The sequence below is a fragment of the Sycon ciliatum genome, chromosome 4 (genome assembly GCF_964019385.1).
Source record: "Sycon ciliatum chromosome 4, ocSycCili1.1, whole genome shotgun sequence".
Classification (NCBI taxonomy): Eukaryota; Metazoa; Porifera; class Calcarea; order Leucosolenida; family Sycettidae; genus Sycon; species Sycon ciliatum.
In genome coordinates, this window is record NC_088646.1 from 19,659,359 (window position 1) to 19,685,007 (window position 25,649).

Genomic DNA, 25,649 nt, shown 5'->3' on the forward strand with positions numbered 1-25,649 from the left:
CCTTCCCAATCAGCAACCATGTCTGTGTCTTTGGCTTGCAGCGGTACATCTCTACCCGGTAGTGACGCACAAGCAGCAAGTCGCGCACCATCGACTCAAAGTTCATTTTACTCAAGTTGACGGAAGGAAGCTTGGCAGCACCTGCACAGACAATTGCATCAATACACACAAGACAGAGATAGATGCTGGGCAAACCGGATGTGCCCAGGAAAGGGATTTTTATGGATCGAAACTGCTGTACCGTTTTGCAAAATTAATTTTGGCAAAAAACGAAGAGCGTATGAAAGAATGAATGAATGAAACGGCTTACCCCAGTACTTGACAACTCCCATCGACCGGAAAATCTCCTTAGCTGCAAAGATGGCATCGTTCCCGTGCACAGTATAGTAGTCCTGTGTGGTGCAGCAAACAGACACACACGCATGCACACACGCGCACACACACACACACACACACACACACACGCACACACACACACACACACACACACACACACACACGCATGCACACACGCGCACACACACACACACACACACACACACACACACACACGCATGCACACACGCGCACACACACACACACACACACACACACACGCGCGCACACCAACTCTAGCCAAAAGCACACTAACAGAAACCCTCAGTCTACGAGGCGATTGCACTGCCCGGGATATGGAGGCCAAAGTCTTGCTTTCACATAATAACGTTAGTAGTGAGAAAAGGGCTTCAGGCTTCTTGCAATTTCATTGATTTTTGGAGGGAAAGACTGGGGGAGGGGGGGGGGGGGGGGGGAGAGAGAGAAGGGGGAAACACCCATTCCAAAGAAATTGCAAATCCCAACCATTTCCATGTAAAAGCATAGCACGATTCCAGCCCATGGCCATCAACAGGAAAATGAAATAATGATGCTGTGCCAGCTACAGCGGAGCAATTTATGTACACGGGTTGCCGCCGAAAAAGCTGCGAATTCTCTCACTGGGAAAGGGCGGCAAAGCGTCAAAAAGCTGTGAGCTTTCACACCGCGCGAGGGAGCAGATGCGGCAGCAGGAAAACAAGTGCCAATACAGAAGCTGGGACTTTTCACAAGTCACCAGTGTCACAAGGCTGCTCATCACCGCTCACAATAAGGAAAGCTGTAAATTCCCACGCCGTCAACAGAAGCTGCAAAGTGCATGCACACGAGTACTAGTAGTACATGCACATGTAGGTGAGAAAAATCTTAGATACAGATGCCATGTCAGTACAGGTGACAGTCATAGTCATCTCGCACACGTCTAGTACTACAACGTGATGAATGTATACACGGCATGCTTCGCCTAGCAGACCATGCGCCACTCCTCATGATACAAAAGTAGATCACTTCCATTCAGGAATGATCAGGTGTGACTTTGTCGACAAAAGGCACACATATGCACGTACAAGCATGCACAGACACACAGACACACACACACTTACAGCCCGGTCGAAGAAGCGCACTGTTGTGTCAGGTTTCTGCAAACAAACACAAAGAAGGCATTGCACTCATACACTACACGACCGATAATGACAACACTTGAAGTCACAGCTCACGGCTGTTTATATGATCACGTCAGCAGCCATCTAATATGCATCGGTTTTGAGCGCGAGTCATTCGAAAGTTCTGCCGAGATATACATTTTTCCTAAAATCATTGTAGCATACGATGGTATCTTGGGCTTCCTTTGAGACTGTTGACTGGTAACTCGCGTTTTTCTAGAAGAGGAAGGAAATAGCAATCGTCGGACACCTCACTCGAAGACGAGGGTCGTTTCGGTCCCGATCGTCGAAGAGAAATGTTCAACTTCTTTATGGTCGTAACTATTGTTGTACGGTAGTCCGTATACCGGTAGTGTAGCTGTTGTTCCTGCTCCCACAGAAGTGTCTCTGCAGTTTTCTCCTGCTTTCGGTGAGTTTTCCTGGTTGGCCCAAGGCTTCCACCATCTGAAAACATAACTTTGTGAGCGGAAGTATGCACACTTTTTCGGAAGTAGGTCGAGATGTCCATGCACCTTGTCACGAACTGTGTGATTTCCAGGTCTAAATGGCTGGTCATCAGCAAATCCTGACATCAGTATGTCGGGTCGGTAGCCAGAAAGTCGGTGATTTGTCCCGCAGCGCAAAATACGTTGCATCTGACCATAAATAGTGGCCTCGAGAGCATGTGTATTGACATTTCGGAGGACTTGCCAGAGGTACATCCAGCGTATATATGTAGAGCATGCATAACAGCTGCATGAAGTGTAGCAAGTGGTGGGAAATTCTGTGCTGGAGGTAGTGGGAAGAGTGTTACCTGGACGCCACACGCACACCCAGTGTGCCGTTTGCATGAAATATGGAAAAAAATCCAAGAGTGGCAGGCTTCCAAACGAAAGCCTGGCCTTGAATGCAGTGGCGTCGCCGCTAAGAAACCTTCGTCAACGAGTTTTATTGCCATGCCGGCAATCACATGCCGGGCGCAACCGTTTCCCAAATCCTTGGTGCATCACCATCCAAGCTACAAGGGGATGTTGCGTATAGATTGGTTGGGCACCTGGTGAAGGCTAGAGAGCAGCATGGGTCGCTTGAAGTTCGAACTACTTCCCATGGAAGGCCACATTTATACAGAAGAATACCGGTGGGAGAAGTATCTTCGTCAAATGCAAGCGACTGCAAGGAACGAAGGAGGGCATCTGAATTGCATGCCATAAGTAAGTAAGTGTGCTCTTATTTTGCCAGTACCGTCGTGCACTGTATCAACCATGAAAGCATGCATGCACCACGCGTATCACGGCGGCGCGTTTGTTGGCAATCATGTCCATCAAAGCCTGAAGGAGCCAATTTCCAAAAACATCACGTCTGCACCCGTCGGCATTGTTGAAACTAGATGTCCAGATTTCTGGCGGATGCACAGGCTCTGGCAACACGGCACTACAACCTGTTCCAAGGCTAAAAGTGCTCAGCTGCATTTGGCCATTAAGTAAATGATGAGGAGTTAGCAGAGCTCAGCAGCAACATCGAGCACTTTATGAAGCTCGTACGAGACGAGATCGTGAACAGAAAGAAAGGGCACATCACACCCAAGCTGCACCTCTTAGAGATACACGTCGTGCCAGCTATCACGCGACTCAATGTTGGCCTTGGCTTGCTAGCTGAGCAAGGCTCAGAGAGCATACACGTCGAGTACAACTCCCTGGAGAGGCGGTTCTGGCAGATTCCTGCGCCCGTGAAACGGCTCAAGGCAATCGCCACGCAGCACCTAACAAGAATGTTGCCCAGGTCCAAGCCACTGCGTTGCCGCAGCTAATTCATAGATCACTTCAGTCATGTAAATAATCAGTGACTCTCCAGCTCCTTTCAAGTCAGTTCTTCTTCGTTCTCGTTCTGTTACAGTATTTTATCTTGCTTCCACGGCCACTTGATCTCCGCATTTGGTCGGGACTCGTACTCCCAAACCTCAATTTACCGAAGGTTACCTACTTGATTTGAAAGGATCCACTTGGAACCACACCAAGTTGATAAATCAAACGTGTAACGTGTAAATTTGCGATTTACCAGTTAATTCGCCGCCATTTTGATAGATGGCCGCGGCTGAACAACAGTGAGTTCCACAATGGGCGCTAAACTTCAGATTCAAAATTATTCTATTGACTACATGAATTTAAAAACAGCCTTCCCAGTAAATTAATTTAAGTACCAAAAATATACCATTTCGAAGTCTCTTCCTATTACAGTAGTATTAGTATGCATGCGCCTCAAACACCATACACCATACACCAAACACCATACACCATACACCATACACCATACACCATACACCATACACCATATACGCATTGCTGCAATAAATAAGCCAGATTCTTCCTTTGCAATTAATATTCTGATAAAGAGCAATTGGTCCGAAACATTAAATTGTACTACCGTAAAGTACCGCGAGAGCGGCCCACCATCTCGTCCTTTCGCGGCCGCCTTGTGGAGGTGGTGTCCTGGCTGTAGGTCATACGACACCTACCTTGTACACACATTGCAAGTTGTGCAGTCAATCCGTACTCAGTTTACCTTCAAGCGGATGCGAGCTCCACACAAAACCATGCCAAGTAAGACCTTAGTACACTAAGGTTCTCACACCGTACAAACTTAGTAGAGCGCTGCCATACGATTTTTCTTCCCTTGGCTGTAAAATCAAGGTGGGGCGCTCTCCCAGTACTTTACCGTAGTATCACATCCGGAGTAGCAGCTGACGGCTTCCTAGACTACGGCAACAACTCTGGCATGCTCAGTGAACGCGCTCCCCTTGTGCACGCGCAGGAAGCTGTAAAGTTCTGCCATCAGCGTACCGCGTACATAGTAAGGCATTCCGATATGTGACTCTGCACGTGATTATGTAACTACTTGACTTGTACGAAGTAGTGGTTGCGACTTCGGCGATGATTTGTAAGAAAGGGTTTGCTCCCCACACCGGAGCTCGCGCTATTCCGCCGACTTTACTTGACACTTGACTGACTCACGACTGCCATCCAGAGCACACGAGAAGTCCATCGAACCTTCGACTCGGCAAACCTGCAAGAAAGCACCACTCCCTGCTCAATACACAGTGTTGTGTTGTGTTGTTTACTCAAGCTCAACTGATGAGGGGTGAATTCCCCGAAACACTGTGTATTGAGCAGGGAGTGGTGCTTTCTTGCAGGTTTGCCGAGTCGAAGGTTCGATGGACTTCTCGTGTGCTCTGGATGGCAGTCGTGAGGCAGTCAAGTGTCAAGTAAAGTTGGCGGAATAGCGCGAGCTCCGGTGTGGGGAGCAAACCCTTTCTTACTTGACTTGTATGTCGCACTAATACTATTCCCGACTATTGTAGTATACACTATCTCCCTTTACTCGTATAATCGTATTCATATTCGTATTCACGTCTCTCTCTCTCTCTCTCCCTCTCTCTCTCTCTCTCTCTCTCTCTCTCTCTCTCTCTCTCTCTCTCTCTCTCTCTCTCTCTCTCTCTCTCTCTCTCTCTCTCTCTGTTGCTCACTAGTCAAGTCTTGATATCTCTACGCATTCCAATTGGCTACTCTACATGTATACTGCTGCCGCTAATAATTGGCTAGTTTCCCCACCTTATGCAGCAAGGGGCATCTTTCAACTACATGTAGGTACAGCTGCTATAAAACTGCTCATCCATGATCAATACAGTTAGCCTTTCTCACTACTTATCATTGAAGAGCAGCACAGGTCTACCGTCGTTAGTAGACAACCACCCCCCCGGTTTTAATTGTTTTGTCTTTTAACCCTTTACCAGCCGTACATATGGCGAATGCGTCGAATTCGACGCATTCGTTTTTCGCTCTGTAAACCATGGTCTTTTACCGCACCGCGGTCGGAATACACTCATACCTCGGTTATCCGGACTTCGAAGTTACGGGCACTTCGGTCTACCGGGCACTATTTGGGCGAGTTTCAGGGGAAATATTACTACTCTTTTGTCACTTTTCGTAGAAATATTGACGTCATATGCCATATCGATGGCCTTTTCCCCATCAAGATGTATATGATTCGGAGTTACGGGCACCCTCGAAGTTACGGGCAGTGTCCGGTCCCGAAGCGCCCGGATAAGAGAGGTATGAGTGTAATCGCAAACTACAGCTGAAACCAAGAGTTCATAACCCCCAAGAGTGTGCAACGGGCATAGACCCAGCGCTCGGCGAAATTCCTACATTACGTCATGCGCAGCTTGTCATCCGAGGTAAATTCGGGTTCTTTGCGATTTCTGGAAACTATACCCTGAACCGCTCCTAACTCAAGGCTGTAGCCTCGACTTTTCGAAGCTTTTTTTTGAAGACATTTCGGACGTAGATCTACGTCCAAGTCGTACTTTCTCAAAAACAAACTCTTTCTCCAAGAATCCATGGACAACGCGACAGGAAGAAGTGAGGACGCTGTTAAAAATATTGCATTGCCGTCGAGGACAATCATTCTGATAGCTGTGCAACTCAGCCGAAAAATGCTCCTTCGACGTATCATCAGTCTCTCAAGTTCCTCAACCATTTTGAAATCATCTTCGAGGAAAGCACCGGAAATATGCCGATGGCCTGGGGAAGAAATTGTTCTTGAAGAGACTGACTGCACTGGTGAAAGAAGAAGGCGATGAAGCCGAAGAGTCACCATTGCATCGAAAAAATAAATAGTTTTGTCTTTAGGATCGTATGCTTTGTTTTACTTTTGCCTTGCTTCTTGTCGTTGAGGCTCAGACTCAGACTAGAATCGCAGTTTAGGCAGTTTACCCTGGGGAAGCATCCTGGTTTGACTGTAAATTTTAGAAGAATTCATCGGCGTGACTCATCACACTGCACCAAAAATGACGCAATGAAGGAATTCCGCCGAGCGGGCTTCCATACAGGGACTGATCAGGAGTTGCACACTCTTGGGGGTTATGAACTCTTGCTGAAACCCTACGGAATCACCTACCATCGAGAAAACCGTGTGCTGCACATCATTTTTTTCGAGAAAATCGCGGTTGAATGCACCTGTGTGAAGTTGAAATTTCAAGCGTGACGCACTTCATGCTGAGCACTGTACAAACAGCTATAACTTCGGTCTGGCTACTTCAAATTCAACAAATGACGGCTCATTGGAAAGCTATTGAACGCAGCTTTCCAACGATGTTTCATTCGATATAGCGCGAAGTAAAATACTCAAGCGCCGAAGCTCGAAGTCCAGGAAACAGGTGAAGTTGAAATTTCAAGCGTGTGACTCTGGCACATTTCATGCTAAATGAGCATAGAGCACTGTACAAACAACTATAACGTCGGTCTGCCTACTTCAAATTCAACATATGACGGCTCATTGGAAAGCTATTGAACGCAGCTTTCCAACGATGTTTCATTCGATATAGCGCGAAGTAAAATACTCAAGCGCCGAAGCTCGAAGTCCAGGAAACAGGTTGAAGTTGAAATTTCAAGCGTGTGACTGTGGCACATTTTATGCTAAACGAGCATAGAGCACTGTACAAACAGCTATAACTTCGGTCTGCCTACTTCAAATTCAACATATGAAGACTCATTGGAAAGCTATTGAACGCAGCTTTCCAACGATGTATCATTCGATATAGCGCGAAGTAAAATACTCAAGCGCCGAAGCTCGAAGTCCAGCAAACGGGTGGAGTTGAAATTTCAAGCGTGTGGCTGTGACGCACTTCATGCTGAAGTATGTGTTTGCGAATTCCCCAGTGCACAGCCCATGCGTGACATGCACCAAAAATGAGCGCTAGAGCAGCCTGGTTCTGCTGGTGTTTGAATCTTGACAGATGAACTGGTGCATGAGCTGAAGCTGAACAGTGTACATATTGTCATGGTCCTCGAATTTGCTAATTCGGCCGCATTGCTCGGGTTATTGTTCGCCATGAATGGCAACGTTTCTGCATGTTATCAGCTTGGTTTTAGTCTCATATGAAAGGTAATTCTACCAGCTTTCCAGAACTATAAAGGTGTCAATACAAATTATTTACCGTTTAGTCTCTATTATCAATCTAGTGGACCCCGTTTTTTTACATATAAATCCTGCGGCTGGTAAAGGGTTAAATAATATAATTATAATATGAAGTAGTGGTTGCGACTTCGGCGATGATTTGCAAGAAAGGGTTTGCTCCCCACACCGGAGCTCGCGCTATTCCGCCGACGTGTCAAGTAACGTCGGCGGAATAGTGCGACCTCCGGTGTGGGGAGCAAACCCTTTCTTAATTATAATTATATATATAATATTAGTGTTGAAACGAATAATCGAATAATCGAATAATTTAGAATATTCGTGGGGTGAACGAATAATCGAATAGTCGTAGGAATTATCAGAAATCGAAAAAAAAAAAAAAAAAAAAAAAAACGATCTATGCTCAGTGCTGACCCTACTGATATTTGCACTGCGTAGATCTGCTCGTAGTACATGTATTTCTTCTCAATCACTTCTCCTCCAAGGTTTAATCTCCTATCGGTATCTAGTAATACATGTACATGTACATGTACTTCTGTTCTTTCCATACGAGGGAAACATGGATGCAGTGAATGTGATTTTCGGTCTTTGACCACTTTCGACCAAGACCCTATGCAGAGCTGGATCAAGCGTTGCACACTCTGGGGGGTTATGTACTCTTGGCGGTACAGGTTAACCGGTTTTGCACCCCCACATAACAAAATCCGATAATCAGCAAAAAAATATTTAAAAAACTACTTAAAAAGTGCTGAAAAAGTGTTGAAAAATGCCATCATGCGTATGATAGAATATAGATTATTCGTTCGATGGAGGGCGAAATTATTCGATAGATTATTCGTTCGAAGAATCCGTGTTCGGTTTAAACACTATATATATAACGAGTTTTACAAAGTGTCTGTAGTCTTTGCTGCAAACAGTGCTCAATACCTCAAAAAGGGGCAGAGCTTACCACACAGGGCAGAACAACAGAGACCAAAAATCCTTCTCGTGACTCCGAGTTTCGTGTTTCAAAAAACACTCATCGTCTGATGAGTGTTTTTTGAAACACGAAACTCGGAGTCACGAGAAGGATTTTTGGTCTCTGTTGTTCTGCCCTGTATAACGAGTTTTATGTACTGCATGTATCCAGTCTTGCATGGTAGTATTGTCTTGTAACCAAAGTCATGCTAACGAGGGTAGACCTGCACCAAGACTGCTTCCTTTTCTAAAGTAAAGCTTGTCAAGGTGAGCGTGTGGGGCTGATAATATATGAATCAATGCTGGATCAACTTTTATTGCTTGACAGCCTGGTTGGGTCATCACGGCATGATGGATATGTGTGCTGTTGTCGTGGGCCGGGTATTGCACTGTGTATATCTGGCATGACACTGGTACTTCAAAGTACCAATGCATAAAGGACAAATTCACAATAAATTAATCTGGAAATATCTCACTGCTTGTAAGAAAAAATGCTATGCTAGGAAACAATTTTGTACTGCATTTACAGATGCATAACATTGTATAGGAAGATGGACGGCAGTGCGCAAGTTTGGTACGCCCCGCAGAGACTTACTTCTGGCATGCTCGCGTGGAAAGCCACAAACCCTTGATCGGCAATACTGCCGCCATCTAAATCATAGTCAAGCCACACAAAATAGAAACATTACGAACAAATTGCATAAACTGATATAATGGGTATGTTTGGTGAGTGACCAACAATGCAGTACCTTGGTTATCTTTGCTCATTGCAACACGTGAATAGGCAGTGAAATTCTCTCTAGTGATCACTAAATGCAGTGTGGATCTTACGAAGCATGCTCACGACTGGAAAAATCAAGGAAAGAAGGTCGCTTGCAAACGACGAAGTCAAATTTTCAAGTACGATTTTCGTCTCTGTGAAAATGTTTGTTCCGCGAAGTGGACTTCGTGCCATGTGCCCTCAACTCGAAATTTCCCGCGAAAATCAATCCCTGGCGCCATTACATCATCGTGATGATTGTTTTCTGTAGATCTACGTCATGTCAACACGCACACGTGCATCATATCATGTGCCATTCAAAAACAAAGGGAACAAACAGCAAGCAGATCATGATTTTGTAGTTGTCGAAATCCTATTTTTGTGGCAATACAAGAAGCATAGGTTAGGAAGAAGACCAGCTACAGCGACGGCTTTGTTTTCTCAAGTTAGTTGTCTAGATGTAGCAGCGACTTATCATAAGACCATGAGGCTTCACCTGCTGGGCCTTATTGTTTGCTTGTTCACTTGGAAGGCCACGTGGAGTTTGGACCAGATTGACAAAAGAACTGTGATTTTGGTGTCATTTGATGGCTTCAGATGGGACTATCTGTTCAGGGGATATTCTCCTGCTCTGGAGCGCATTGCTGCCAGCGGTGTGCGAGTGAAACAGCTGAAGAACTGCTTCCCAACGAAAACTTTTCCGAACCACTACAGCCTTGTGACTGGATTGTATCCAGAAAGCCATGGCATTGTGGCAAACTTCATGTACGATCCCAGGTTGAAAAAGCATTTCACAATCGGTAACACGGATCCCGTGTGGTGGAATGAGGCCGAGCCTGCCTGGGTGACACTTCGCCGCCGAGGATATGTGACTGCGACCGTGAACTGGCCTGGTTCAGACGTGGAAATCAGAGGTGTGCGTCCTAACCATCACAACCCGTTCAACAGCAGCATACCATTCAGGGATCGTGTGGACAAAGCCATATCGTTGTTGCAGCTGACGGAAAAAGAACGGCCCAGCTTCATTGCATTGTACTTTGAGGAGCCTGACTTCACTGGGCACACATATGGACCCAATGGCGAAGAGACCATGCAGGCTGTCAAACGAGTGGATGACATTGCAGAGTATCTTATGAAGCGCCTGCATGAAATTGGCATGTCGAATAACGTAGACGTAATCTTCACCAGTGATCATGGAATGGCCGAGACGTCCGATACGAGGGAAATCTTCCTCAGCGACTACGTACGGAATAGCAGTTATGAGCTGGTTGACTACTCGCCCCTTGTTGCTTTGCTGCCACACGAAGGCATGGAGATGGAGCTGTACCGGCGCCTGCGCCACGCTCACCCGAACATGACCGCCTATCTCAAGCAGGACATGCCAGAGCGGCTGCACTACCAGCAGAGCCGGCGTATTCAGCCGCTGATGCTGCTGGCCGACCCGGGCTGGTCGATCTTTGCCAAACGAGCCGCGGCTGACCACGATCGCGGTGCCCATGGTTACGACAATGATTTCCCAGGTGTACGGCCCTACTTCATTGCCACCGGGCCAGCGTTCCGCCGTGGCTTTAAGATGCCGCTCATGAATAATCTCGACATATACCCTCTGGTCTTTCACATTCTCGGGGAAGAGCCACCTGCGTCGAATGGCACCCTGGAAAGAGCTTCAAGACTGTTGAAGCGGCCGGCTGCTGCACCGGCAGGCAATGCTGTTCAGCTACCTGCAAGTGCTGGTGTTGATGCTAGCTCTCGCCAGCGCATGGCAGCAGTATTGCTCAGTCTTGGTGGTATAGCGTTACTTGCTGGTACTATGCTGTTGACCACTTTGTAAGTCATGCTCGCTGGTCCGAAAACTTGATGACATTTGTGTTGTGTTGAGTTCGTCTATTCTTTCATGTCCTCCTCAGGTTTTTATTCATAGGAGCTGGTCCCCTACTTTGTACAATATACTGGTCTGTATTTTCTAGCCTACTTGATATTCTATTTATAACTTCAAAACTAAACATGAACTTTGATCCAGTTTTGTTTGCAGGTGTCCTGCAGTTGGTCTTTGGCTTCCCCGTGTGTTGCCTAGCTGTTTCTGTGACAGCAGATTAGAATACCACTGCCGGTGGATGCTTGATGGCTAGCTACTGTAGCTGGTTGGCTGGTTGGTTGGCAGCCAAAAGGAAAACAATCTCCACTTGTAGGGCTGCAGTTGTTGTGAGACACAGGCAAGTACATGTTCTGCCCTAGGAGCCATATCAGAGCTAACTACGTACCTATAAAGTATAAACAAGTGCTGCTAAGCCTGCTATTTCCAGCTGTCCCCTGATCTCATCCTGACATCTCCCTGGCAATATTAATTTTGCAGCTTCCGACCAGCCATTGATGTGCACCGTGGTATCACCTGGGTGAGGTTATATGTAACTGATGCAAGAGTTTATTTGTCTGCGAAGAATCCAGGTACAGCATCTGGTTCATGACCACTTGCCTAACGCCATTTTTCAGTTCTGTGACTATGTGCTCACAGGGCCAGTGTAGAGTATAGACTCTTTGATTAGCTGAGTCGTCCGGTGCATTTCAGCGGCATGCAACCAGCACTACGTTGCACTCCATCCAATACTTTTCAAGTACATGTACAGCCACTGCTTGAATCCTGATCATGCATGTCATCATGACCCACCGGCTGTTAAAAATATAACACTTTTTTCTCAGCAGGTTCCGATTTTCAACACTTTCGGTGTACCCTGCCACCTGGAAAAACTTTTATTCTGCCCAACTCCATCACAAATCCACTGTGACGTAGGTACCGAAAATCCATTCACGTCTGCTACCAGAAAAAGTGACCGGGGGAGGGGGAGGGGGGACCGAAAATTTTACTCTGCTGTCCCTCCAGGAAATCGCGATTCCATGGACGCAACAAATTTCGCGATTTTGGCCCAAACCCGCGATTTTCTGAAAATCCGCGATTTCCCGTGTTTTTTGTTGTTTTCTGCACTTCTTTTGACATTTTTCTGCACTTTTCACGCAGTATACAGTGCTTTCCATCATCCTGCTCGTAGGTTATTTCCACAGTACGCAAATAGCGATTCTAAGGATACAACAAATTTCGTGATTTGGCCCAAATCCGCAATTTTCTGCCAATAATTCCGCGAGTTCCTGGCAAGTTCCGCACTTTTCGCCGCATTTTTTGTTGTTTTCTGCCGCAATTTCTTCTGCAAGGTTTCGGGGGTTTCTTCTGCAAATTCCCGCAGGGACAGACTATGGTGGAGTAATTATGCACTACTGAAGACTATGTCATGTGAGTACAGTGTGGAGTGCATGCAGTGGAATTTTTTTTTTTTTTTTTTATTTACTTGAAAAAGCACATAACCACCAGGAAAGCTGACAAAGAAAAAAGAGTAAGAAAAGACAGATAAAAAGAGAGCTGAGAGAGAGAGAGAGAGAGAGAGAGAGAGAGAGAGAGAGAGAGAGAGAGAGAGAGAGAGAGAGAGAGAGAGAGAGAGAGAGAGAGTTGGGGTACGGTTAGGGGAGGACGAGACATTGAATGGTGGTCGCCACAGTCACAGATAGTAGCAGTGCTGGTGAGGCTACAGGCACTCCACTGACCATTAGGTCTCAGTATTGCCATGCCGGTAACGCACCAAGAGACAAAAACGGAAGAAAATCTGAAGCGCAATACATGAATGGTAATTACAATACAGTAAAACCTGTAACTAACGACCACCGTGACTAGCGACCGGCCTGGTACTACCGACCACTTTGTCAGGCACGGACGGTCTCACATTCAAAATGCACTGTGACTAGCGACTACCTGCTGAACGCGACCAGCGACCGCCTTTTCTTGTCCCAATAGAGAGGTTAAGTTACACGTTTTTTGCCCTTTTTCAAAACGCGGTGCAAATCTCACGTTACGTGTAATTTTTAGAGGTTAAGTTACACGTGCGACGTGACGTGAAATTTTGCCTGGCAGGATTCGGGTTTAGTTCCCACAAATATCAAATCTTCCAACAAACTCGATAAATTTCGATAAAATTCCGGAAACTCACACAAATTCGGTCGGAATAACCAAGCGAAACTTCCAAAAACTCACGTCATGAACTAACGTGCGGGACAGTCAACTCACGTAAAACACGTCAAATTTTACGTGAGTTTTTTTCACTTTTTGACGTAAAAGTTCACGGACGTAAGACTTTTACGTGAAACTTAACCTCTCTATATAGAGAGGTTAAGTTTCACGTAAAAGTCTTACGTCCGTGAACTTTTACGTCAAAAGTGAAAAAAACTCACGTAAAATTTGACGTGTTTTACGTGAGTTGACTGTCCCGCACGTTAGTTCATGACGTGAGTTTTTGGAAGTTTCGCTTGGTTATTCCGACCGAATTTGTGTGAGTTTCCCGAATTTTATCGAGTTTTATCTAGTTTGTTGGAAGATTTGATATTTGTGGGAACTAAACCCGAATCCTGCCAGGCAAAATTTCACGTCCCGTCGCACGTGTAACTTAACCTCTAAAAATTACACGTAACGTGAGATTTGCACCGCGTTTTGAAAAAGGGCAAAAAACGTGTAACTTAACCTCTCTATTCTCTATTAGAGAGGTTAAGTTACACGTTTTTTGCCCTTTTTCAAAACGCGGTGCAAATCTCACGTTACGTGTAATTTTTAGAGGTTAAGTTACACGTGCGACGTGACGTGAAATTTTGCCTGGCAGGATTCGGGTTTAGTTCCCACAAATATCAAATCTTCCAACAAACTCGATAAATTTCGATAAAATTCCGGAAACTCACACAAATTCGGTCGGGATAACCAAGCGAAACTTCCAAAAACTCACGTCATGAACTTACGTGCGGGACAGTCAACTCACGTAAAACACGTCAAATTTTACGTGAGTTTTTTCACTTTTTGACGTAAAAGTTCACGGACGTAAGACTTTTACGTGAAACTTAACCTCTCTATTGTCGAATTTTGACCCGTAACTAGCGACCGCGATGTAGCAAATCAAGCATTGCTTGAAGCTCCTTCTCGAAATTTTGATGATTTTCCATGGTCGTTTCGATACTTCAGCTGGACAAATGAGCGCAGTCTCATTTTTACTGTGGAATCAGTGTGGATTGCACTACACCTGTCATAATTTCAAGTGCTCAGCTGTCAAGAACAAACATGATAGGAAACGTCTTGGAGAGCGCATCCAAAGCGCTCTTTGAAAGTTTGATCGATGTTACTACTCGAAGGAGAAACTAAGACTGAGCGGCTCTCTGTCGAAGTGCAATCACACATAACAGCTCAGTCACCAGACTCACCACTACACCAGGTCACACTGACAGTCTGTGCTGGCTAGCTAGCATGCTACGGTATTATGTACGTACCTGTACGGAACACAGGCCAGGATACGATGGCGGATAATAGTCTACAGTGAACTGAAAGGTGCGAAAACTCGCAACATCGCCGCATCACGTACTGGTACACACTACTCACTAGTACAGTTTACGCTACACTACATCCAAGTCGGAGCGACTGAGTTTCCACTGTAGATCAACACACTGATACCGCCAGTGTAGTCGCACACAGATGAGGATGGAGTCGATAGTGACGCACTGCCTGGCCAGGCCAGCGCTGCTCTGGAAACCCGGCGAGTCGACATACGTGTCAAAAGCAAAGGTAGTATCGCTTCCGGTGTATAAAAAACTTGATTTCCTCTCTCTCCAAGTGTAACGTGCGTGGTCTAAGGCTAGGAGGCTACTACCCACAGTCAGTCAACCAACGTATCTGAACTTACTCCGGCACGGCCTGGAGGTTATCTTATATCAAAGTGAAAGTGAACTTGCTCTCTCTCAACCACGACTCTCTCTTCTCTCTCTGATCTCTCCCTTATGAGATGCAAAACTAGAGAACTTATATAGAATCTAACAAGGCCGTTGGCAAGGGGGCCAGCTAGGAAGCTTCAGCTGGGGTCTATTGCGGGAAACCAGCAGCAGGCAGCAAAACAGCTAAAGAATGTATGTGAAAGTGTAGCAAGCAATCTGGAAATGCCATTGTTTACTCGCAGCGCGCATCAGTGCTACAAAGGAAGCATTGGAGCATGAGACTGATATCACAGTGCAGATAAGTCCATACAACTGCACAAGGACCTCTTGCAAATGAAACATAGCGGCACAAGTATTGTATTTAGAAACAATGAAGACTACTGATAATTAGTGTTGGTCTAGCTACTCTCCAGTGTGTAGTGGCGCCATGCAAGGATCATGGAAGAACAATCGTAAATGTAGGAAGTACTGTATGCTTCTAAACAATAAGAGTCATGCAAAATACATGTACTACTAGTCATGTGTAAACTGTAAAGCAGGGATACTACACCCTCCCTTCCTACACTAAATCACGCCCTCGTGATTTGACAACGAGTTCGATGATGTATGAGGAACAGTACTCACTAGAAGGCACCGTCAGTAGGTGGACTGGACAACTAACTTGCATGCACGTACATGTATTCTTGAATCTTGAACAGAGTGCTGGGCCGAAAGGGTGACAACTGACACTAGTAGCTGGAGCTCAGCAGCAGATCATAGGAGGCGGTGAGAACGTCATAGTAGATAGCGTATTACTTGTAGAGCGTCAACCGGGATATGGCAAAATAATATCGGAAATGATAACGTGTTTAGAGTAGACAGAAGAACTGAACTGATAACAAATCAAAAAATAGAAGCACACCAGGTTCTCACCATCTCACGGGGTCAAAAAGGGAATATTGTCCTCCAAATACATGTATCACACCCCTGGCACAACCGGCCAGCCAAATCGCAGAACCAAGCCGAACTGAGTACACAAGGGCATTCTCACACACATTGTCCCAGGTTAGCTAGGTAGACCGTGGCTCACCATGATCGGACGCCTACCGGACTAAACTGGATTCGCTCACTCGCATAAAGGAAGACTGAAGAGAACAGAAAGACTGAAGGAAGACAGGAAAGAGAATGCCATATCGGGAATTAGCTTACGTTGGACATGGAGCTTGATCGGTAGAGACGCTGTCCGTCATCATTTCGGGTTAGGGGGAGACGTGGCGGGCGAAGGAGTAGCGGCGACTGACGCATCAGGTTGGGCCATGCTGGTACCGGTTATACCAATAAACAATTTACCGCTGCCATCAATTCTGTAGCGCCGCTGCCATCAATGCAATACAGATACTAGGTGGGTTCGAATCTAGCAATTATAAAATTGAACCACCGCTGCCACCAATGTAACGTGCGTGGTCTAAGGCTAGGAGGCTACTACCCACAGTCAGTCAACCAACGTATCTGAACTTACTCCGGCACGGCCTGGAGGTTATCTTATATCAAAGTGAAAGTGAACTTGCTCTCTCTCAACCACGACTCTCTCTTCTCTCTCTGATCTCTCCCTTATGAGATGCAAAACTAGAGAACTTATATAGAATCTAACAAGGCCGTTGGCAAGGGGGCCAGCTAGGAAGCTTCAGCTGGGGTCTATTGCGGGAAACCAGCAGCAGGCAGCAAAACAGCTAAAGAATGTATGTGAAAGTGTAGCAAGCAATCTGGAAATGCCATTGTTTACTCGCAGCGCGCATCAGTGCTACAAAGGAAGCATTGGAGCATGAGACTGATATCACAGTGCAGATAAGTCCATACAACTGCACAAGGACCTCTTGCAAATGAAACATAGCGGCACAAGTATTGTATTTAGAAACAATGAAGACTACTGATAATTAGTGTTGGTCTAGCTACTCTCCAGTGTGTAGTGGCGCCATGCAAGGATCATGGAAGAACAATCGTAAATGTAGGAAGTACTGTATGCTTCTAAACAATAAGAGTCATGCAAAATACATGTACTACTAGTCATGTGTAAACTGTAAAGCAGGGATACTACACAAGTGTTGTATGATCTGAAAGAAGAATGTCAGTGCGCAAGTGGTGGGGGATTGTATTATCTGCATTTTGACATACATATCAAAAAATGGGATCCATATATGGTCGCGCGGTGCAAACCTCTAACTAAAGACCACCTGCCACTAACGACCACTTTTCCGGGCACCAAGGGGTGGTCGTTAGTTACAGGTTTTACTGTATAGGTAATAGGGAGAGTGGTGACCAAGAGAGGACAGTATAGACCGTTAGTATGGGGTGCTTCAATGCACATCCCCAAACCAAGAGGTGTGATCTGGAAAGAACAGTGAGACGGGATAACAAAGACGGTCTATTGTAGTCTGGTGTTTTATAGATCACGGTTTCTGATACAGACCTTCAATGGCAGCTAGTCCATGCAACTACATGTAGTTAGTCCCCGACTGAGAGGTATACAGTAACACTCGGAGTATACACATGAGTCTGTCACGGAACAACGCCAATCACACGGTGGCAGCGTGCCATACACATGTAGCACAGGTATCCATTGGAATAGCGTGTTCAGTCCCTGGCTATGGTGTGCTGCAGTGGAACATCTGAGAGTGTGTGTGTGTGTAGCAGAAACATGTAGTCCTGAAACTGCCATGATGCAAAATTGGCCAACTGCATTCTGTGCACCGGCTGAGCAGTTTTAGACGTGGTGTGGATGTAGCCAACACAGTTGTTGTAAACATGTTGCTGTGTTCTTTTTTATTTTAAAACTGCCTTACATGAATTATGACTAACCGTGGCAGACTGATTTCCACATCAACCGCCGCATAATGCAGTCATACGACCAATGCCCATGTAGTCATAGGTGACAGCCATAATGCGGCGGTAGATACTAATGCAGAGAGCATTCCAATCTCATCACTGTGCCGGATCTGATCATCACGTACAGTGCAAGATGTCCAGGGCATGATGCCGATAAAGTCACATAATTATTACTTATTAGTTATGAACTTATGACCCAAGTGCAGGCCAGGCCACTGTAGAGAAATCTTTTGAATAGAAGTGTTCATAATCATAGCATCTGCACTAATCTTGGGCCCGATCCAGTCAGTTACCATTGTGCCACTGCTGTTATGTATGTGAAGCACTTACTGCTACTGAGATCTCAAAGTCTACGACTGCCACCACTGGCACCAGCTCCAATTCTTCTCGTGACTCACAACTACTTTCACAAATACTTAGCACGCAGCCAGCACTAGTGTAGGCGTACTCTCCTGTAGCGACCATCTCGCTGTGCTACATCATTCGATCGTCGGAATCCTGCTTCGGATGTGATTTCAGACGCACTGCGTGATCCGACATGCAATGATGCATTGCAATTTAAAGCAATTGAGCGCAAGCATCATGAACATCCAGTTACCTCCTTGAACAGTGTGTCCCTTCCGGCATGCACCAGATCAGTGTCAGAAACAGCTGACAAGCGCACCAGCTCAGCTGAGGTTTGCGGTGCATACTTTCATCAAAACTTCTTGAAGCGAAGGAATGGACCAAGATGCACGGGAAGTTCGGGTGGAGCTTGATCGCCAAACGGCCATCTACAGCGAATGGAACAGAGACGGAGACCGAGCGTGATAATATTATAAGCTCTTCAGTTGCCGTCTAGAAGGGGGCTAACAGCACCGGACCAATGCCGAACAGTTCGGGTGCAGGCCGCATGGTGAATGGAGGCATACCGGCGCACAAAGAGGACATGGCGTGCGGCATGCAACGAAACGAGAAGCAGCAACTGCGGCTTGCAGGCTTCAGACTGCACTCACAACGGCAATCAAATCTCGCGATATAGCACGCGCTTCTTTTCTATTTTGCTAAACCTAGACCTCTATGGCAAGAACGCAAATGCTTGTGAGGTAGACCGGCTTGTCCGATTTCCGACTACGTCGTTGGGTGTTGCCATGCACGAAAAAACTGGTGCTTGAGTTGAGTGCAAGCACAAGGATCTGACTGTCTCCGGGCGGCTACGGATCCAGTTGCACGTCTCACTCGCGAGATGAACCGACGCACCTTGACCTGTTGTAACGCTGAATGATCCCTACAGATGAGCCTTGCGTCGCCAGGCAGTTGCTTGCTTTTCCAGTAGTGGAGGCCTGCTAGGAACAAACATGCCAATTCGTTGCTTGCGACGGAAGGAACAAAGTTGAAAGAAATCACCACGAAGAAGGGTTTGAATTCGTTGCGCTGTGACGCTCAGTTTCTAGATGAGTAGGTAGCGAAGAAGACGGCGTAGATTACAATGGAGAAATGGCTGTTGTTCGTGGTATTCCTGAGCCTCCTCCTCGTGTGTAGCATTCCAAGCAAGGCCAGGGCAAATCGGAGGTGAGTGAGCCGAAAAGCAGTGTCCTCCGACCAAACAAGTCTGAGCTTGATACACGTGCTCACCCACCAACCATTCGCGGCTAAACATTTCGAACAAACCTCTGCGTGTTGGTTGGACTACAGTTGTAAGCACTGGATAGCTGCTACTCTAACAGAACAGCGCTACAAAGAATTTTAATAGTTACCCGTCACACGGGCACGTTGCCCAGACTCGATCGATAGAGCGGATACCGGATAGCGAGGTGCATGGACTAAAACCCCATTTAAATTTATGATTTAGCACCGGTGGCCAGTATCTACTGTGTAAGGGTTTGAGTTTACAGAGTCAGGCTCAGAGCATGATAGAAAGGAAGAAAGATGGCTGTTCCTCAAAGGGTGTAGAATATGACGCAGTGCAGCAGACAAAAACTGTTGAAAAAGGACGAACATATGCCCGGCTAGACTACAAGACTTGAAAAGACTTAGTCTACATGCATGCAATTGCTGGTGGCTGAAAGGCTGTATGGAAACAGAGGTGGACACATTAATCCGTATCATCTTTTGGCGGAAGGGCGCCAAACGTTCTGAGGATGTCCACTATGTCCTTACCTTTTTAAAGCAGTCTGACATAATAATAATTATGTTTATGGAGTATAGAGGCCGTCTTTTGTCCTTCCATAGTTTCCCCTCAGTCCATGTCAGAAAGTTAAAACCTTTCTCCGGCTAATCTACAGCGCTGGATGATGATTTTAGGAATACATGTTTAACACAGCCTGTCAAAGCCTGCCGGGTGTGTAACAGAAATACTGTTATCCCAACACTTACTTGTGTACTCACAGTCACACTTTTAACATTAATTATTATAATTATGGGCAGGCCTGAGAATGAATCATGAGATCACAATAATTATTATGGTATCCTTTTCCCAGATGAGATTGCAACAAAGTGCCAGAGCAGGGCCGGAGGCAGCTTCCGCGGATCGGTGCGGCCGAAGGGCCATCTTTAAGGGGGGGGTCTGGGGGTCATCCCCCCCCAAAAAAATTTGAATTTAGACGGCAAATCCTGCACTCTGGGGGACTCTCTGTACAAAATCATACATCGAAACTTTTTCTCCCCGGTTTTGGACGTTCCACGTGGACCGACTTTTTGGGAAGTTGGTACGGCCATGGCCGTACCGGCCGTACCAGTGGCGCCGGCCCTGCAGAGTTGAGCAAAGGATGCTGAACCCTGAACCCTGAGACTGCAGGTGTCCCCCCCCCCCCCCCGGCAATCACTAACCATTACTACTGAGTTGCCGAGGAGGCTATGGTTGCAGCACCTCTACATAACTATATCTAGCTCACATGTATTATTATATTTTGCTACCCATTCACAGAAGGGAAGCTGCAATAGATGTCGACAGGCACGGCAGCCTACGTCTCAGCTCTCCGGGTGACATCACTCTTCTGCCAGCGGCTGGAGCAGGCTTTGTTCTATTCGACAAGAAGGTGACATCGTGGGAGGACTTTGCAGAGAAGCTCCGAAACCAGGAGGTAAGGCAGACAATGCAGGGTTATGGACGGAGAAATTGAATTTGTTTGTCTCATTTCCTGCCGGGTTTGGGTCAATAATCTCAAGGACAGCTAACTCTTGACTTGTCTTGTTGCCCTCTTTCTGAGCTTACATTTCCCGGGATTTAGCTAAAATTGTTTTTTCTTCTTTCATAGTTAGACTTGGGTGGATAGCCAAGGATTAATTTATAAGAAGAAAAGAGGACCAATGAGCTACAAGTTATGCTATGATTGCCAGTTAGGTGTAGAGCGTCAGTACTGTCGGTCAGGGCCGTGCGATGTTATCGCATGAGCTGATTGTAAAGTAACTGGTGGTGGTAGTGGATATTATAGCGTAACTTGTAGCTCTTTGGTCCTCTTTTTTTCATTTCTGATTTTTCTTTGTCTAGGAAAACGTTCCATACCCTAAGTGGTCAGTATGAGTCAGAGGCCTGAGCTTCAGTAGCTGTTTATAGAAGTTGAAAGTATGATGCTGACTTAGGTCTGTATGTGCCTGCTTTTTGTCTCCATGATGATGCAGCCGAGGAAGCCCGAGCAAGCTCCAGCTGCAGCAAACGACAACACAACAGACATCCTTGAGCACCTCCAGCGTAAGTTGCATCAGCTGGAGAAGCGTCTTCAGATCCTGGAAGATGGTGCTGGAAGTGGGATTGTATCATCATGGATGGTAAGGCTGCGGTTCAGGTTGTGGGTTTTAGGCACAACCTAGCAAGAGCAACTGTGCATACTTTAAACTATGAAGCAAACCGTCAATTGATCTGTCGCTTCTAAGTCCAAGGAGGCGTGCACATCGCTGTACCTTGTTAACTGTAATTGCAGAGTTAATAATACAGTACTGTTTCGCGGCTCATTTGCTGGCATAACCATTGTACCCATATTGAAGTGAAATGATGCGAAAGGCTTCGCCCGACTTTCCAGTTGCTTCCTTGTTAAAATTATGTGTGCTGATCATCGTCTTCCTCCACCGGAAGTCTCTCTTCAATAATGAAGTCAATGCACTTGCCACTGTCTGCATCTTTGCTCATCCATGTGTTGTATTCGTGCTTTACTCTGTATGAAGGCACCAGTGTTCTTTCAGATGATGACGCCGGAGTGGTTACGGAGCCACGCCACTTTCTACGAAACCCCAGTGATCACAGCCGAGCAGGTCGCTTTCATACCGGCCGAAGTGCGGTACCATCGATTGCTCAGTGTAAGGTTTATACAGGTGCACAGCCTATTCTTGTTTTGCATGTAATGTTATAATGGAATCATCCACCCTAGACTGGGCAGACTAATGGCTGGAACAAGAGAAACAGCTACCGAAGTATGCATTTGTCTCACAGTTATAAAAACATTGTCACGGTAACGCCCGTCTGACATGTTCCGGCTATTTCAGGCTGCGTCTATACAAAGTCATGTAATGTACTTCCAGTGTTCATGTTGCATGGTGTGTTGTGCCTCAGCCTAGCTCTATACTGTATAATTATTATAATGTTCATGCTTCTCCCAGGATGCATGTTCTTGGTACCTAAGTCTACTAAGCCATGGTGTTGCTTAGCTGCCCAGTGGTATGGAGACACAATCCTCTATTTGTTCTGCTAGAAACATGGTTTGTGTGTGTGAAGACTGCTCTCCTCTGGCTAGATACTAAGCGCATTATTATGAGAACAGAACATGTAGGCTTCCCGATGATATTGCCCTCAATATGGTGCATACCTTTCACATCAAACTTCAAGGCGAAATGGGGGGGGGGGGGGTCAATTTCAATCAAAATGGGACTTATAGTGCTAGTCAGCGATACATTGAAAGCCGAGATTTGAATTTTTTCGGAAAACATGGTATCTCAAGTCAGAGCCGGAGTCGGTCTATCACTATAACCCTGCATGCTTTGTAACATAGAAGGCTGTGTTGAATGAGGCGATTTTGTGTCATTGTGATTTCTCACAGGTGCCCCTTGTCTCCGCTGGTCAGCTGAGCGCGGACAAGACGTATTTGATATCCATGACCATCCGTCACACCAAAATGAACCAGCATGTAGCTGACAATGATCTGATGCTGGCGATCAGTGACGAGAAGTCCGCCATCGGCTTTTGGTTCATGGATCAGCAGCCATTTGTCACTCTTGCTGGCGTCCCAGGTGTGGTTCTAACGAAGATCACACGATCTATTCCCGACCTCGAGCCGCCCAGCAGCAGTGCAGCATCACCGGAAATCTGGCATATGAGAATGAGGCTGACTGCTCAGTCGTCGTGGGGCACAGTGTGGGGTCCATCATTATCGGCAGGTCAAGGTCGACAAAGTGTCTACCCCAGGCTGCTGAAGCCAAGCGGCGGGCTCTCACTGGAGCTGTATCGTAATGATCCAAATGAAGCCTATCTGATCAAATACATTGAAGTAACGATAAGTGCCGAGCAGTAACTGCTAGATACTGCATGCACGTGCAGCAGAAAATACGCCGGTACACACAAAGTGACACGAAATACTTTATCTCTACGGCGAGCAGGTAATATATTTCCTTTGAAATAGAGTTATTGCAGTTGGCCGCCTTGAGAATCCATGCCTTGTTGGTTAACATGATAATTATCTAACCCAATTTGCCCGACATTGACTATGGCGATGCATGACTGTACATAAATCCCTCTGTAGACATGACTTCTCTCCATGGCACCCATTACAGTGCTCCAATCACGATATGCCATACTATAATTGCCAAGAGGTATACAGATTCTAACACTAAAGCTACTGAAAACACACACTTTATTCCTATACACTATCTGTCGGCATAAATTAAATGTACATGTACACCTTGCGCCGGTCTACCTGTCTTTGAACAAGTGAGAGGTCTCTGGTGGCAATCTACCAGAGTTGTGAAAAATAAGAAAACGATTGTGGTTGGTTGGTAGGCGTCTTTATGCTGGATACTGTGACTTTTTTCTGTGGGTACGAACCAGGGAGTCGTAAAATACTGCTACGACTTCCTGGTGCGAACGTCGCGTAGGTCACTTGTACCAAGAGTGCAAAACCTCCAGAGTGGAGTGTGCAACGCCGATCCAGCTCTGCATAATAGGGTCTTGGTCGAGCGGAATCGGATCTTCTGATGTCATGCGTACACTCCACACCACCGCAAGCCCGGTCTCAAGGCAGGGCACCGTTGTTTTTGATCCGAGTGTACCCGCGACTCCCCGGGTTCCCCTCAGATGTGTACGGTATTATGACGCAAAGATCCGATTACGTTCGACCAAGACCCTATGCAGAGCTGGATCAGGCGTTGCACACTCTGGGGGGTTATGTACTCTTGTTTGTACAGTACTGTACAAGGAACATTGCATCATAAAATGGCGTCAATTCAAAGAAATTTTGTCGCCGGACCTCACCAGGGAGTCGTAAAAAATTCACGGTTCGCGAGAGACTCTAGACTAGGGACCTTTCGCATTTGCTATGAAACGAATGCGAAACGAAAGTTTGATTCGTCTCGTAATCGTTTCGTTGAAAACAGAATTCAGGTTTCGCAAGTCGTAATGCAAATCTGCATGGCAACTACGAATACGGCCGGTACTGTAAAAGCAGAAATTTTCGGTGGTGTAATATTTTCGGTATTCGCCAAAATCGGCGGTTCGGTAGCGGGAAATTTTCGGTAAAACCCGTTTTCCAGGTAAGTGTACTAGTACTACAGGTATACAGTATCGGTTGTACCGACAATTTCGGTGCGTTTTATTTTCGGTAAAAATTGTCGGCACCGAAGTTACCGAAAATAAAACACCACCGAAAATTTCTGCTTTTACAGTACCTTGGCGTACGGGTGTGTTCGCGCACACGTGCATGGATCATGGAATCAAGGGAAAAAATGTGTACCTGGCAAAACATGTGTAGATCTACCTTGCAAACAAATGTGTACCTGACGGATTCGGAGCGTGCCACGAATGAAGAGGCTTTCATTCGTGAAAACGAGCTCTCCGCGGCGACTCTGACGAATCCTCGAACCCAGGTGACGAATCAGCATTCGTTTCGTATCCGTACGCGTGGTGCGAAAGGTCCCTTCTCTGCAGAAACACCACCACCCTCTAGGATCAAGCCGCAGTTGCAGCTCCAATGCGTTCAACGGATGAGGCAACCACGAATTTAAGGCTACAAAAATCAGTTGAATTGGAGGTTGCGCAGAAGTGGTAGTGGCAGAGTATGGGAAATACCGGTAGTTCTCGATAGTCAGGTATGCACATCCTACTTCAGTAAGCAGGTTCCGTACATTACTCGTACAACGTGGCAGGACAGTGAATGAAACGAAGCAAAAAAAGTTTCATCAACTGATTCAAGACTCCATAATAATATAACATGATAACTGGGGATATGAAGGACTTTTTGTTCATAGCAAAGAAAAGGACCAAGGACCAACACCACCAGTTGCTTGACAATCAGCTCATGCAAGTTCCTTGGTCCTTTTCTTTTCTTTGCTATCAAGAGTACATAACCGCCAAGAGTGTGTAACTGCCTGCACAACCTCTATGCAGTGCAGTGCCACGTGACCGCGAACTTCACATCACTTGACATGGTCAAAAGGTCACCCTGGCAAACAGTGCCACGTGACCACAAGAGAGTTGAAACCAAAGCTGGGTTGCGTACAACACTGTATCTATCTTAAATAATGCGTACGGGTTCATTACATGCCTTTGTCGACTCCATAGCTGAAGTTACACACTCTTGGGGGCTATGTACTCTTGTTGCTATGAATTAATCCTTGGCTCTCCATCCGACTTGTTCTCG

At 46.2% G+C, this 25,649-nt stretch overlaps 3 protein-coding genes across 4 annotated transcripts in view; 2 read left to right on the forward strand and 1 right to left on the reverse strand.

Annotated features, from left to right (window-relative positions):
• The window catches only part of LOC135814880 (DNA mismatch repair protein Msh2-like), a 54,769-nt gene extending 37,730 nt beyond the window's left edge, over positions 1-17,039 (reverse strand). The window contains exons 1-6 of one of the 2 annotated variants that reach the window (XM_065328075.1): positions 16,002-17,039; positions 14,530-15,933; positions 9,016-9,071; positions 1,455-1,490; positions 311-392; positions 2-141 (exon numbers count right to left, since the gene is read on the reverse strand). In XM_065328075.1, coding sequence (XP_065184147.1) covers positions 2-141; positions 311-392; positions 1,455-1,490; positions 9,016-9,071; positions 14,530-14,614 — 399 coding nt within the window. In that variant the 5' untranslated portion in view covers positions 14,615-15,933; positions 16,002-17,039. Of the gene's footprint in view, position 1; positions 142-310; positions 393-1,454; positions 1,491-9,015; positions 9,072-9,169; positions 9,362-14,529; positions 15,934-16,001 lie in introns of those variants that run through there. The other variant, XM_065328076.1, reaches the window with a different exon arrangement.
• LOC135814881 (bis(5'-adenosyl)-triphosphatase enpp4-like) lies at positions 9,552-11,540 on the forward strand. Its single transcript, XM_065328077.1, has one exon. It carries the CDS (start codon positions 9,665-9,667, stop codon positions 11,009-11,011), a length of 1,347 nt encoding a protein of 448 aa, XP_065184149.1. The 5' UTR covers positions 9,552-9,664; the 3' UTR covers positions 11,012-11,540.
• A 1,988-nt stretch (positions 17,040-19,027) lies between the features above and the next one.
• LOC135814883 (uncharacterized) lies at positions 19,028-23,710 on the forward strand. The gene is made up of 5 exons (XM_065328080.1): positions 19,028-19,380; positions 20,735-20,891; positions 21,430-21,576; positions 21,970-22,101; positions 22,839-23,710. Exons 1-5 carry the CDS (start codon positions 19,298-19,300, stop codon positions 23,307-23,309), a joined length of 990 nt encoding a protein of 329 aa, XP_065184152.1. The 5' UTR covers positions 19,028-19,297; the 3' UTR covers positions 23,310-23,710.
• Positions 23,711-25,649: the final 1,939 nt, after the last annotated feature.

What these genes read in the sequence shown, in the direction of transcription:
- LOC135814881 (XM_065328077.1), top strand. Translation starts at nt 9,665, where the DNA reads ATGAGGCTTCACCTGCTGGGCCTTATTGTTTGCTTGTTCACTTGGAAG.
- LOC135814883 (XM_065328080.1), top strand. Translation starts at nt 19,298, where the DNA reads ATGGAGAAATGGCTGTTGTTCGTGGTATTCCTGAGCCTCCTCCTCGTG. An exon ending in AAGGCCAGGGCAAATCGGAG is followed by an intron (nt 19,381 to 20,734) that starts GTGAGTGAGCCG and finishes ACCCATTCACAG; the next exon opens with AAGGGAAGCTGCAATAGATG. An exon ending in AGAAGCTCCGAAACCAGGAG is followed by an intron (nt 20,892 to 21,429) that starts GTAAGGCAGACA and finishes ATGATGATGCAG; the next exon opens with CCGAGGAAGCCCGAGCAAGC.